General features: G+C 38.1%; 1 protein-coding gene across 5 annotated transcripts in view; it reads left to right on the top strand.

The window, feature by feature from the left end:
* Nucleotides 1–15,092, top strand: part of RBFOX3 (RNA binding fox-1 homolog 3) — a 3,506,422-nt gene that overhangs the window by 2,339,087 nt on the left and 1,152,243 nt on the right. For 3 of the 5 annotated variants that reach the window (XM_044068065.1, XM_044068063.1, XM_044068062.1), the window contains exon 1: nucleotides 3,446–3,735. The exons of the other annotated variants lie outside the window; for them this stretch is intronic. In XM_044068065.1, the coding sequence (XP_043924000.1) occupies nucleotides 3,634–3,735 (102 nt within the window). In that variant the 5' untranslated portion in view covers nucleotides 3,446–3,633. Of the gene's footprint in view, nucleotides 1–3,445; nucleotides 3,736–15,092 lie in introns of those variants that run through there. 5 annotated transcript variants of the gene reach the window in all.

Below are 15,092 nucleotides of genomic sequence, written 5' to 3'. Positions count from 1 at the left end.
GACCATGGGTTGTCACATTTCTGTTTACATTCTATAGTTTACTAATCAAATTGGATAATCTTTCTTTCTTCTTTTTTATATCCATATTTGATGAATCCTTTGTTTGAGAATGTACTTTGTTAGATTGATCTCAGGAGTTGGTTTCTCTCCATTTCATATATGGATGAACTGCACTTTAGACTTTTACCTTAAATTAAAATTAAATTAACCTTATTAAAATTAAATGTAAAGCTTGAATTTAAGTTATGGAACACTAAACATTGAATTCTGTGGCTGCATTCATATGTTTGCAGCAGTAACTGATGTTGCTTCCTAATTATTTACATTTATAAGTGTGCGTACTTCTAAACGACTTACTATCTACACACATTAAATGCATAACTACATGTCGCCATCTATCTCAGTCATTCTGACTATCGATTCATCCCCTGCCTTAGGTTCCTCTATACATGACTGAGGCTGTATCCTAGCCTTCAAACAATATTGACTGTGAAAGTGAATGACAAGGACTCAGGTGAGGTTATGAAAGGGGTGTAAAGCAAGTGGTGTCAGGTAAATTTAGTTGTGACTCAGACGTCACATAACAGTTGCACACTTAGCATCTCAGTGTATAAGTAATAATAACAATGAATGAATGGGTGCATGCATTTGTATACTCACGTCACTTCCACTTACATCAGCACATCGTTTTGACTTGTTCAGCAATGCTTTGGATAGTTTTGCATTGGAAAACACTGAAGAAAATGTATACACAAAATAAAATTGCCGAATGTGTAAAGAGTGCCCCTTGAGAATTGTTCATACGCCTGTGTCAGTAATAACCCATTCTTCAGAGCTTTAGAGTTGGTATGCAATTCCATTTTATCATATTACATTTTTTGTTACTGTTACTATTAACATACTATATTGTGTATGCTGTTTTCCGCTCCACCCATCCTCATTTACATTCTCTGTGACCTTTCACTAATAAATTGGCCCTTTATGCACCCTTAAAAAATATGTCTGAGCATCCCAGAATCCTGCTCAGATATTCCTGTTGATAGGCAGCTAATCAAAGAAAAAAAAAATCAAAAACCTGCAAGGAAAAGACATGTGACTATTTTTCTAAGTTAAGTTTCTCTACCTACGTGCTAGTGTTCCCATCTTTGTAGTTGCTTGTGGGACGGTAGTGATATAGGTAGATAACAGTTATTACCACTGCTGGCATTAATGAAAGAGTTAAATGCGTACTTAATCAAGACTCCATCCACCCTACCCCCATGGCCTACCATCTGTCTTACTTAGGGAATGAAATCGTTTACATCTGAGCTCTGATTGTGTCAAGAATATAGGGTATTAAGCAGGTCCTAATATGTGAATGAAAGATACTACTGCTGTCCTGCAATACAGGTAGTCTGCGAGCTTAGCTGCTGCTTTAAAAGAAAATTACAACTGGTAGAAGATAGTGTGATGTAACTGTTTAAAACATGGTGCCAGACAAATCTTAGCTGAAAGTGTAAAGGTAACTGAGTCCCTTTCCTTGCATGCATCTGCATTTGCCTACAACTTGCTTGTGATACATTCTGTAAAACTGCTTGTTTAGTCCAACAATTAAATCTGAGCCTTTTGGGAGTATGGTACTGGGCCACAGCTGCTTCTAGTGTGCCTATCATGTTATATGACTGCATGAATCTTTACAAAGAACAACGGCTCTTTCATTCTTGCAAGTGCTCCTTTAAAACATCTCCCATTTTCCACATTTCCTTTAATGTTATACCTTTTTAAGTTGTTTACAATTTGCAAGCAGCATTAACGGAATGAGTATTTTAAGTCAGTGGTTGTAACTGGTGGTGAAAATAAATGGTGACGCCATTTCCACGTTTATTGCGATGCTGACCACATTGCAGCTTTTCACTGCTCTGTTTGTCTGAAAGCTGAGTTTCATCAGTATAGCCTCAATATGCAAATCACGGGCGTACCCTAATAGACTGAATCCTCAGGGTACAGTTTAAAAAAAAAGATCAAGGCTTAAAATTAATTGCGTGTTGTTGGGGGGAGGGAGATTCCCCAAGAACAAGAGCTTTCTTTCCCTTGCATTCATCTTGATTTCCAATTATCTGGAAGGATATCTTGGCAAACACATTGAAATTAAGATTTTATTACCTGGTGAAGGCATACTTAAATTATGATTGGATTCTTTAAGTCAACTGGTCAGTGGGAACATTTATGCAATTAAAGCATATTTTGTAAGTGAACATTATTTAAGTGCTTGCAATACAGTCTGAAACATAAATGTAAGGAAAATCAAGTGCAAAAAAAATATCCTTTTTGTACCACCTGTGATATAACAGTATAGTTTCCATCAATTTGCATAGCTGCCTGGAGTGAGGCGTTGGAAGATTGTTTAGGTTTATTTAATTATTTTGGTTTGGCTAGAAAGGCATGTGAAAATGTCTTGCTCATCGTCAGGTGCATTTGTGAATGGAAAGTAGGTACCTTTAACCATCAACTGCAATTTTGGTCGTAGAACTAGTATGGATATAGAGACAGAATTAGCAAGCCTGTTATACATGCTGTCTTACACAAAACAGTTATCATTCCATCTTTGTAATCAGATCATTTAGTATTCAGCTGAAACAAGTAGGCTTCTAATGAAATGGAAAGACACAGAATCAAGTCAGGTACCTTCTGAATGTCCTTCTAATTGTTTAGGTGAAAGTTTAACAGCATGTGTTAGCATAAGAAAAAGCAGGGAAAACCCTCCTTCCCATTCTAGAGTGCAGGACACACTAGTAAATGAGCTGTCACAGCATACTGTGAGCTTTGTGGACATCAGTTGAAATAAATCATTGCAATCAGCGTAAAAGGTTCACGAAGAAGTATCCACCAGTCTGGCATTAACAGTTAGAAATTGGCAGCATTTTTCTAGTGTTTCTAAGAAGAACAGTATATTAATCCAGCTACCGTTTCCTCATATCAAATTTTGTTCTCTATCCCATACACCCCCTCACTATAACGATACCAACAATGCCTTTTATGTAACTTGACTGATCGCTGGATCTTTTATAGCAAGTAGCATAGACTTAAGAAAATAGATATTTACCCAGTTCATTATTCTAATGTCTATGACCTTACTGATGCATCACAGTACTGTAATGGGAAAACAGTATAAATGGCAGTCGTGGGATTGGAGTAGGGGTGGGGGGGCTCATTTCTGTGTAAGCTCTAAATGAAACCTAGAGGTGAAAGGGTTAACTGCAGGATCAGCTGTTCTCTTGTCATTACCGATTCTCTTCCTTTTATACAGTGCACTGTTTGATGTTTGAATACTCAGGGGACCTCCCAACCACCGCCCACTTAGCCCCCCCTTATCTATTCACTAATCCCCCCCATGTTCATTCTATGCATGCTTATAATGGCATCAAAGTAAATAGAACAGCATTGTTTCTTGGTTGTAAAAGCAGAGGGCACGCGTGCATTCCGTAAATGTGTACATCTTAAATAGCATAAGGGGGTGGGAAAGTGCAGAGGAAGGAAAAGAAAGAGAGAGACAGAGAAAGAGAGAGAGAGCAAGAGACAAGCTGAGGCAGAGTGAATACAGGAGAAAAGGGAGGAAGAACACTTTACAGTTGGCACAGACCGTCCCATCAACACATGCTTTGCTCTATGGCTAACTCGGGCTGCCTCCTTCTGTCCAATTCAGCAATGTTGCCTCACTCCGTCCCCTGCCCCCCAGCATTTCTTTATCTCCAAGAGGTAAGTCAGCTTTAATAAAATCCCCTTTCAAGTCCTTGATAGTGGAAGAATTGTTTCCTGTTGCTTGTATGTTTGCCTGCTGTGTTGAAGGACGGAAACCAACCCACCTCCCTCCTCCTTTTTGTGGCACCCTCGAAAGTATATTTATGCCTAAGTGTGGGTTTTCCAATATACACTCTGCACTTTTTTTCCATAGTCTTAAAAAAGTGAGAAAAGAATGCTACCAAGTTACGAAAATAAGGATGCTTGCATCTCAGCGAGTATAAAAGCATTTATTGTGCTGCTGTAATAGTTCAGGCTACTGGCTTGCAAGGGGTATGGTTTTAGTGTGTGCATATCTTGGTTGTTATAGATGTGTTTGACAAAGCATGTGAGTCTATGTCTCTTGCGTTATGCACTCTTTTATCAAAAGTGAGATGCATCAAAATCCAAAACTTTCTGGGTTTAAATAAAGATGATGATGCTGTCTCTTAGGGCTTGCTGCATTTTCATTTTCTGGGTTTGATGTACTAGTTTAGCAGTGATAACAGAAGCGTAGTTTATTGCTGTACAAAATGCAAAGCTTTTGCCCAGCTCTGTGTCCCATTAGAAGGCAACTACTTGCCAGTTTTCAAAGAGCTGTTGCTTCCGAAATTGCTTATTGCTGTTACCTTTTACCAGACTCCTCATGTGACAATTGTGTGGGATGGAATACTTATGTGGGGACATCTTTAAATACAGCGTACAGGACAGAAGTATAACTTATAAAGTCACATTATCATTTTTTTCATCATGTTGCAGTAAGGTGAGCAAGTAAGTGAAGGAGGAGGCAAAAACAATTAATTTTGTCTTATGCTTGGTATAATTTGACTTGGATCCGAGAAGAGTCCCAGAGCAGTAATAGTCTAGAATTTCAAGGCATTGTGTTTCATTCTTTTGGGGTTTCTGTGAATTCTGAATCAATTTTAGGGAATGAGCCAGAACAAAGTGTGTTAAAAAAAGCAATAAATCAATAAAATCAGTGTAAAAAATACATCTTATTAGCATTTGATTTCTTTACTGCATACTAAAAGAGTGTGTGTGCATTTTATGTTTATAGAAAAAATGTCTTTCAAGACTCATTTACTCTGTATGTTTCATGGAACATTTCTTGTACATCAGTGTTATTGGAATGAACTAGAAATTTGCTGCTAATGAAAGATCTATCATGGTGTGCCACTCTGCAGATGAAACGATTTTGTACAGAATTAGTGCAGTATTTTTCAATCCAGCTTGTATAAATGTATGTGACAGTTTTGGCTATTTAACCTACTGAAAACAGCAATCCTTCAAGGCAAAGGAATCTTAAGATAATTACTGCAGAAACATTTTCATACTCGGTAAAAGCAAACATGTTGTTTGTGTGTGATACATGGGTTACTTGAGTAGGTACTGTGGTCATTCAGTAAAAACCGCTCGCAACATGAAAGACATGAGAATGAACCTTGCAGAATATCATTTCAGAGCCTATAAAAAGTAGCCGTACAAACTGTACAGTAATGTCCGGTCAGGAATAGTATGTTAGATTTTGCCAAATCATCTCATCATTCAACTCTGCAAAAATATATATATGCTGAGATGTCATTTAAAGACCTGAATGTTTTTTTCTTTTCATTGTTTGTATACCTTATCTGTTGCTTTACTTCTGCTGTTTTTACAAAGTATTTATATAATGATGAAGATCTGGTAGTTTCTAAAAGTAGCACAGTCCTAGAAGAACTAGTGCTTTGGTTTTGAATTTATTAGTCTGCTGTACATCTTTAATTGTATTTGTTTGGAATACATCTGAAAATTAGATTTTGGTAATTCCTCTTTTCTGCTGTCTGTCCCTCAGATATGTCCTTGCTTTTTGTATATGCATCTGTCAATGTCTTTAACTTCCTGATTGACAAACCTTTTTCCCTATCAATCTGTCAATCTATTCCAAGAAAGCAGTGACAGCTGGTCATACACTTGTGTTAAAATTATTTTTTGTTTTTGGCTGCTGTTATCTGTCTTAGTGTTTATCTTAACTAGCTGTTTGTCTTGCATCTCATTTTGTCTCTGCCTTTCTATGCCATTGCACATGTCTTAAATAATGTATCAGGTCAGTTCAGTTTAGGACTTTATTGGGGTGGACTGGGCTTTATAGCAGAGATACATTTTTCTCTGAAAATAGAACTCAGTATATATCAAGAAGTTATAGGCATCTGACTAAATCAGAAATATACTAAACCTATTGTCTTATAGTCTTTTAAAATGATGCCTCCGCTGCAAGTTCTTTTTTTTTTTTTGTAATACTATGATTTCTAGCAAACTTGACAGGTGGTCATCATTTATATTCTGAAACTACAAAGTGCTGTTGAGTTCCTCGGTATAGATTTTGTGCTTGGTTCTGATCTTGCTACTTTATTTGTGCCTTATTTTATTGCAGCTTTTGTTTTGCTTTCGAGGCATGTGAATGACAATACATAGTTTCAGAAATGCTGCTAAGTACCTCATAGCTGTAAACATAACAATGCATAAAACGATAATAAAACTTAAAAAAAGTAACAAAATCAGAACAAGCATAAGGGTCCTCACAAGATAATGTACCTTAAAATTAAGCAGGCTTCTCTTTTATCTCCCATAAGTTTTGTAAGGGAAAGAAAAAAGTAGAAATAGTGACTGGTAGACTGCAAGACATTTAAGTCCTTTTCTAACCTTTGGATTGGTGGTATTTTTGTATACAGACTCGTTTTCTTTTAGCTGTTGTAAAATATTAAACCCTGGCTTGGTTTTATATTCATTAAGAACAGAGTAGCATGTTCTGTTTTAAAACAGAATATCTAAAAGTGATGCAGTCTTTTGATTTTCACCAAGGATGCTGGTCATTACAATAGTACATATGTAAGCAAGAAGCCACACCAAACCGTACTGTATCCATTTCATATATGAATAGTAATTGGAAACAGGAAAGATAACTTATCCCAGGAAAACTTCAGAGTGAAATGCAACAGGACAATAAAAATATAATCATTCAACAGTCACCTTTTACATAAAAACAACAATATAATGAGTATTTTGATATACCAATGCATTCTTCAGGAATGGGTCAGCAGTAGTTTGTGACTTTATGTATTGCAACATATGAAGATAGATTTCTGCATCTGTCTTGCAGTAAGTGACTGATATTGAATAGGTTAAATTTTTCAGTTAAAGTTCACCTAGTAACAATAAGGTTGTTTAGTTTGTATTGCGCTGTTGAGTAGTTTGAACCTAAACAGATGCAATTTATTACAATCTGACTTTGGAAGTCCTTTTTACTATCTTTTCTGGACTTCTTCCTTCTGCAAATAGCAGATAAAATATTGACAGTGTGTGTGCGTGTGTGTGTGTGTGTGTGTGTGTGTGTGTGTGTGTGTGTGTGTGTGTGTGTGTGTGTCTGTGTGCGTGTGCGTGTGCGTGCGTGTGTGTGTGTGTATCTATATATATCTATATATATATATATATATATATATATATATATATATATATATATGTCTGTGTGTGGTGTGTTTCTCCTTCTGTGTACATATACACATATGGACACACAAATATATGGGGGGTGTTTGTATAAGCATATATTTTCAAACATTCTACACACAACATGTATATATATATATATATTTATCTACATATATATATATATATATATATATATATGTGTATGTATATATATATATATATATATATATATATATATATATATATCTGTGCCTGTAAGTATATTTATTTATGGTATATAGCAGTCATTTTATACATCTCAGTCTGTCGTTGTAAACATAAATATATATCTCACATACTCATGCAAGCTGATAAATAGCTATGGTTGTACATATAAATATATGCATACAGCAAATGGACAGTCCTGGATTTCCGCTAGTATGCCCATTTATAAGACCCAGACATTAGACTTCTGTTACTTGGAATTACAGTAAATTGGTTAACTCACTGCTTAGTATGTTATGTATACACCTGTATTCTGTTCTCTCTGCAGATGCTAGTTGCTTTCCTGATGATCACTATAGTGGAATTTTTGTTTCCTGAATGCTTTTCCAAATGACAAAGCTGTGAAATGTTCCACTTATTTGTGAACATGAGAGCCACTGTATCTACTATCTTTTATGCCACATGGGTTAATCTGGACAAATTACTAACTCACTCCTCAGGAGTGTATATCACCTTTCCCCACAGCACCCATTTTATACTTTAATGGTACGTTTCTCTTTTATTATTTGGCATCCAGTTCAGCATAAGTAGATATGTGAATTGCACTTGTCATCCATAATTAGTATAGTACTGCTCTGAGCAGATAATTTTTCTGAGGTACTGTTTCTTATATGTAAACCAAAACAGTGACATCTGCTAAAAGAAGTGTGTTTTTTTAATTTGTGTGCTGGGTTTGGGATAGCATTCTCATTGCAGATAAAAGTTCTTGCACATGTACTTTTCACTTTTTCATTGCCATGGTTATAGTCATCAAGACCATCATTTAGTATCAATTACATATTCAGTTTCACTTTCCAGCTTCTACTTTCTCATCTTAAACCGATGTAGCATTTGGTGATTCCATATAACAAAAATAGACAATATTGTACTTTAAGAAAATTCTAGGTGTATTTTCAAAGGTTCCTTACCCAATCTTTTGCTAATTTATTCTTTCTATGTATGATTTCTTATAAGATCCGTGCAATGTAAACAGTGCATAGGAGAAAACTAATTTTATTGTAAACATGGTCACAATTTCAAATAAAAAGTAGCACAAACATCTTTTAAATTATAGTATCTGAATTGTGACTTATACACTTGAAGTTTCATCCAGTTTGCTTCAGTGTGCTGCAGCAAAACACGATTTTACTTGCCACTTAAATAAATGTTTATTTCTTTCATGCCACTTAAATAAATGTTTATTTCTCCCTTTCCTCAAGTCATCTGCAAAGTTAAAGGGCCCATCTCAGGCCCATTATTCAGCAGATGCTGGGATGACATCACTCCTTTCATCAACTCCAGCTATGAGATAATTCGATGGAAAGTCTTCCATATTAAACCAATGTAGAATTTGAGGGCTCCATATAACAAAAGCAGATGATATTGTAGTTCCACACTATTAGTCAGCTGTTTTGTATGTTGTTGTCATCACCATTCATAGAAAATAAAAATGAAACAACTTTCTATCCCAAGTATATGTATAGACGCAAGCTTATATTAAATGACTGGTGAATTTCGTTATATTTGTAAGGTGAGTGTGTTCATCCACTGGACATAGCAGAAGCAGTAACCTGTGACACAAATACTCACGTATGAAAGGAAGGCATTATATAAAGCTACAAAACCCTATTTAATGTACATTAGCGATATCATAAGAAGATTAATTAATGCAAGTACAATTAATACATAAATAGTCAGACAGGTGGTTAGCATATAGGGAGGCCGATCTAGCTTTACCTTGCCTTTTAGAGCAACCTACCAGATGACTATTCCAGAATAAGACAACATACTGTTGAGAGGATCTACTTCTGTCCCTCGGTGCCTTTTTAGTGTCCAGCAATTGGTGGTGCGCGCGTGCACACATTTTGTGTGTGTGTGTGTGTGTGTGTGTGTGTGTGTGTGTGTGTGTGTGTGTGTGTGTGTGTGTGTGTGTGTGTGTTCTGAGTGTGTGTGTGCATGTGGGGGGGTAAGGACTGCCTCAGTTACCACAGGCAAGAGTACTTTTAGTTTTATGTGGAGGAGGGGGTTTCCTGAGACTTCTCCATAGAGATTCCCATAAGTAAGTTTATGAGGAGCTGATTGCAGACAGTTAGGAAGGATTGTATCAATTACCACAGCTAAGAGTACTTTTATTTTTATTTTGTGGGGATTTCCCTGACATATCTCCTTGGAGATTCCCATAAGTAAGTCAATGGGGGGCTGATCGCAGACTACAATGAATGAACTTACAAGTCACCTATGCTGTTCAGGGAAGTTTTCTTTATTAGCACTGAAACAATATCTCAAAATCAGGTTTGAGGAATGCTACAGGTAGAGAGGGGGAAAGCCTACCCAACAGTGAATATTTATTTGAAGTTTGCTACTGTTAGCAATTGTTGAACTGAAGGGCATTTGGCCATTGATACATAAGTAAATCAGCTGCTTGTTAGTTTTAATAAATATAATCCGAATATATAGCCATTATCTATCAGCAGTTTGACAGAAATGTTATTTGTTAGTTGCTCCTATAAATATTTTACAAGTATGTATGTATAACAAAAGTCATGATGGGCATATGGCAGCATTATTGTAATAATTAGTACACTTCTATTTCAGAATAATGTTATGTCTTTGCAAACAGGGTTCCCTCTGTTAAGCAATCAGCATGTTATGAAAAACGTTTGTAGATAAGAACACATAAGAGATAGCTGGCCAGATGAGAACAGATAAGAGATACCAGATGTGGTATGTCCTCACCAAAGTGACAGAGCATTTTGTACAAAGGTATATTGCAAGTTCATCTGGTTTTACTTTTGCTGTACTGGTCTGGATACAATGGGAAATTACTAATTAATTTTGGATGAACTAGAAGCCATGTTTTTATTTTAAATTATATTGATAAGTATCAGTATGTATTGAAATAAGGAAGGAGAAGTTCATTTATACAAGATCTCTTTCTTTTGTTATTTTATTATGTATGGTATGATTTTTTCTGCACATAAGTAAAATAATTCATCAATGGCATGCGACCTATCTAGATAATGAAATTTTTATTACTTAATTAAGTTGTGAGAGGTCATTGATGGATTAATTATATGATAACAAAGAGTTTACAGTCTGAATTTTTTGATATGTGTCTACTGCATGAAGGTATGTATTTGGGGGAGGTGCATTCTCCAAAGAGTTTCTATGATTGCTTGAAGTTCTTGGTTTAAGTGTAAACATTATCATAGCAGGTTTGCTGCCACATTGGCATATTCAGCATCTCAGGAGACTTGGAGCATCATCAACCCAGTATTCCTTAAGTGGTCTTGTTTGAAACTTTTCTTCTGTTGACAAGCTGCGTCAACATAGGTTGTGCAGACCAGACCACCTGTGGTGGTGTAACCTTGTCCATTTTCTTCTGAAGCATTGTGATACTACCTCAGGGGTACTGTTTAAGGCCCATAATATTGATGATGCATAAGGCAGGCAAAAGTAATTTTGGATATGGGTGAATCATACAGACTGTAGTTGAGGAATCCAAGGAGGTTAAAGGAAGCATAAAGGGCAGTGCCTGGACCAGCAGACATGCTCTGCATAGTTTTGGAACCTCTGCCTCCTATCACCATTCAGGTCCCCAGACAGGTTTTGTTTGCTTCCTACCTTAGATTATACAGACTGCTGGAAGGACTGTAAGAGATCACATCAGAAAATAAAATAAAAAAGAAATAAGAATTGTTGTTTCCCAGTCTCTATTTGCCCTGTATGCTACTGGGATATAGGAAACAGTTACAACTTCAGTGAGTGGCCAGTATAGGTGAAAACAAGATGTAAGTGAATTATGTTTTGCACATTTTGCTGTTAATGAATGCAGGAAACTTAAATAATGCATGCAGGGTTAAGACAAAATGAGCCTGATTCATTTTTTTTTCAAAGTTTTCATTCCTAGCTTTTTAATGAAGACAATTTTCAGTGTCTGTCTGGAATGCATGTACAGCAAAAATAAGATTTTTGTTGTTTCATTTTTTTTCCTTTTAAGCTATTCTTACCAAGTGATGTTACTATTAGAGCAAAGATAATGTTACTATTAGAGCAAAGATAAGGGTAACTGAACAGATCTGATATAACATTACACATCAGAGGATAGAGTTTGCTTCCTGTCTTACAACCCTCACTAACATACCAGCCAATTAGAAATTTGTAATTTGATCAGAGTCATAGAGTCATTTTCAATAATTAAAGTTTATGAAATTAATTATATAGTGCCACATTCATAACTGAGGAGACTCTAGGTGATATGTTAAGGGGAATTTCCTTTTTTGATACAAACAGGACTTGTGTATAATAAAAGCAAATCTAAAGGGACAAGTTCAAGGTCTTCATCAGTCCACAGCTCTTAGCATTCATTGAGGGAGACCAGTGCAGGTACTGGTTAAGGCATGTAGCCAATGGAGGGCGACCAGTGCAGGTACTGGTTAAGGCATGTAGCCAATGGAGGGAGACCAGTGCAGGTACTGGTTAAGGCATGTAGCCAATGGAGGGAGACCAGTGCAGGTACTGGTTAAGGCATGTAGCCAATGGAGGGAGACCAGTGCAGGTACTGGTTAAGGCATGTAGCCAATGGAGGGAGACCAGTGCAGGTACTGGTTAAGGCATGTAGCCAATGGAGGGAGACCAGTGCAGGTACTGGTTAAGGCATGTAGCCAAAGGAGGGAGACCAGTGCAGGTACTGGTTAAGGCATGTAGCCAATAGAGGGAGACCAGTGCAGGTACTGGTTAAAGCATGTAGCCAATGGAGGGAGACCAGTGCAGGTACTGGTTAAGGCATGTAGCCAATGTTCTCAGGAAGCAGTATGAGAGTCAGAAGGTACTAGAATCAAAATCAATGTTTAAGGTGCCAGGTGCTCACTGGCTTTGAGGTTGATCATACTGTCAGTGTTTCTGTTCCTTTAGTTTGCGTGTCATAATCTAATAGGTCTTGTTGCATACACAGGTGCCTGGCTGAGTGGGGAAGTGTGCCCAGCACCTGTCCTTGGGAGAAAAGGCCAAGGCTATGACTATATCCTCTCATTTCTGAACTGAACAAGCAAGCACCCTAACAGTTTTCATAGAGTGTGCCTTCTAATCCACAACCATGTTTATGGATTTGAACTGAAAGCCATGGTATTGACTTCCTGTCCTCCACATACTTAACACTGGCAATTGAGATTACCCAAAAACCTCCCAAGTATACATGCTAAAAATCTGAGGACCATAACGGTTGAAGTTGGGGTATGCTTAGTACAGGCAAAGCAGATAAGCATGCTAGATTGCTTTAGACAAGAAATTTTGCATTATAGCTACATCTCCTGCATGCTGTTAGGTTCTATTACATCTGGCTGGGGCATACCCATACAAATGATGGAATTGTCAATATAAGAAGGTCTTTGCCAAGTTTCAGAGAGTACTACTGTATCAGGATAGTAAACTGATACTCAGCTTTACATAATGTAGCATTTTTTTCAGATGCTTCTTGTACTACTTTGAATGATATTTAGACTCATGGAATTTTTCAATAAGTTGTGATTTGTACATGAAAGCTTGGGAAGAGTTGGTAGACCTAAATTAGAAAGGATGTCACCATGAAGTAACAATGTGATTAGCACTGTTGGGAAAGAGATGAATAAAAAATGTTGGAGCATTAGGACACAGACATTTTTAACTTACTGTTACTATGGAGTCAGTGCTGTGAGTGGTAGAGTGAAATGTGGCCTGGGGTAGTCACTCAGGATTTATAAGCCTCAGCATGTTGTCATCAAGCCAATGAATTGTAGACAGCTTGGTGAAATTAAATTCAGTGTCATCCAATGTGTTTGAGTAAGTGAGAAAGGCTAGGGTTTAAGAGGAAGAAGTAGAACAATGCTCATAGTATTTAATAAATCGGTAAACAGATGGTCATACACCAGTACAACAGAGGTTAGTTATAGGTTCATAGGTAGGTACTAGGCTATCTGCCTGAAGGCATTTATAAGCCTAGCCAGAATGTGTTGGCTTTCGCCACCCCCTTAGATTAGTTCCCTGTGCCTCTGTCCAGCAGAGCCACTGAAGTGATCCCTGGGGTAAACTTTCTGTTTCCCATCCACTCGTCAAGGTTTCTTTTGAAGAGTGTTAGCGAGGAGCTCTGCCTAATGTAGATTGGAATCTTGTTCCAGAGCATGGGAAGTCTCTGGGATAGGAATCTATCCCTCCAGCACATCCTATTTATTGTTGTGGTGAGGTTTAGATCCCTAGAGTGTGTGGCTCGAGGGAATATGGTTTTCTTCAGGTGGAGCATGTCCATCAATTCTGGGTTGGACATGGCCTTGTATGTCAGGCAGAGATCACCTCTGAGTAGGCGGTATGCAACCGAGTACAGCTGGAGTTTCTTCAGTCGAGCTGCATAGAGCATCTGTTTGAGGGCAGTGATCCTCTTGGTGAGGTACTTCTGTGGTCTTTCCAGCTGTTGCAGATGCCTTGTAAGGTACATCTCAAATGTGGCGTTGTACTCTATGATGGGTCTGATGAGTGATGAGTAGAGGGGCACAATGACCTCTTTTGATCTGGATGCGAACCCCTTTGTGATTAGGTGGGCCACATAGAAGGATTTTCTAACCACTTTGGCAATGTGATTATCAAAGGAGAGATTACTATCTACTTGGGTCCACAGATCCCTTATTACATCTTCCGTATTTAGGGGACTCCACCTATGTGGTAATTTGTTGGTACTTTGTTTTTACCAAAGGGGATGACTATGCACTTTTTGGCATTTAGCTTGAGGCCATGATTTTGACACCAGGTATCCGTCTCAGTGAGACCCTTTTGAAGGATGTCTGTGTCAGCTGGAGAGTCAGTTATAGCCCCTAGTTTGCAGTCGTCTGTGAACTTGGTCAGTCATAGTCCTCCTGTGCTTGTCTGTACCTCTGAGAAGTATATGCCGAACAGGAGGGGTCCTAGGACTGAGCCCTGGGGAACACCACTTGTAACCGGTTTAGAGTCTGACCTAGCTCCCGCAACTCTCACCATGTGGGTTCTGTCCGTGAGCCAGTTGGCAACCCATCTTGTGACGCAGGGGTTTATGTTCAGGCTGGTGAGCTTTTCTATAATACCAGAATGGGGAATGGTGTTGAAGGCCTTTCCAAGGTCTAGGTAGGCTGTGTGTACCACCTTTCCCTCGTCTATAGCCTTGGTTACTGTCTCAAAGAAGTCTACCAAGTTTAGGAGGCATGATCTGCCCTTAACAAAGCCGAACTGGGTAGGGTCCAGTGTTTGGAAGTTCCCAATGTCTCTGTTAATGAGTTTCACGATGATGCTCTCCATAGTCTTACAGACCAAGCTAGTCAGGCTTAAAGGGCGATAGTTCCCAGGGTCTGTTGTGGCTCTATCTTTGTGAAGCAGAATAACCATTGCTGTGCACCACTCTATGGGTACGTAGCCTGTGGAGAGGCTGAGTTTGAACAGTGTGTTTAGGTGAGGGGCTAGTTCGTCTTTGAGCTTGTGCAGGACGCAGCCTGGGACACCGTCCGGTCCCATTGATGATATGTTTTTGGCTTTGGAGAGGGCTGTTTTAACCTGAGTGTCTGTGATTTCAGGGACACTACATTCTTCTGGTATAGTTATGAGCCCTTTTGGGGGTGAGAGCGGGGTGAAGTTTG

This window comes from Protopterus annectens, chromosome 4.part0 (genome assembly GCF_019279795.1).
Source record: "Protopterus annectens isolate FY-2018-M chromosome 4.part0, PAN1.0, whole genome shotgun sequence".
Taxonomy (NCBI): Eukaryota; Metazoa; Chordata; order Ceratodontiformes; family Protopteridae; genus Protopterus; species Protopterus annectens.
Note: the sequence above shows the minus strand (reverse complement) of the source record. Positions and strands in the feature narration are given on the sequence as shown.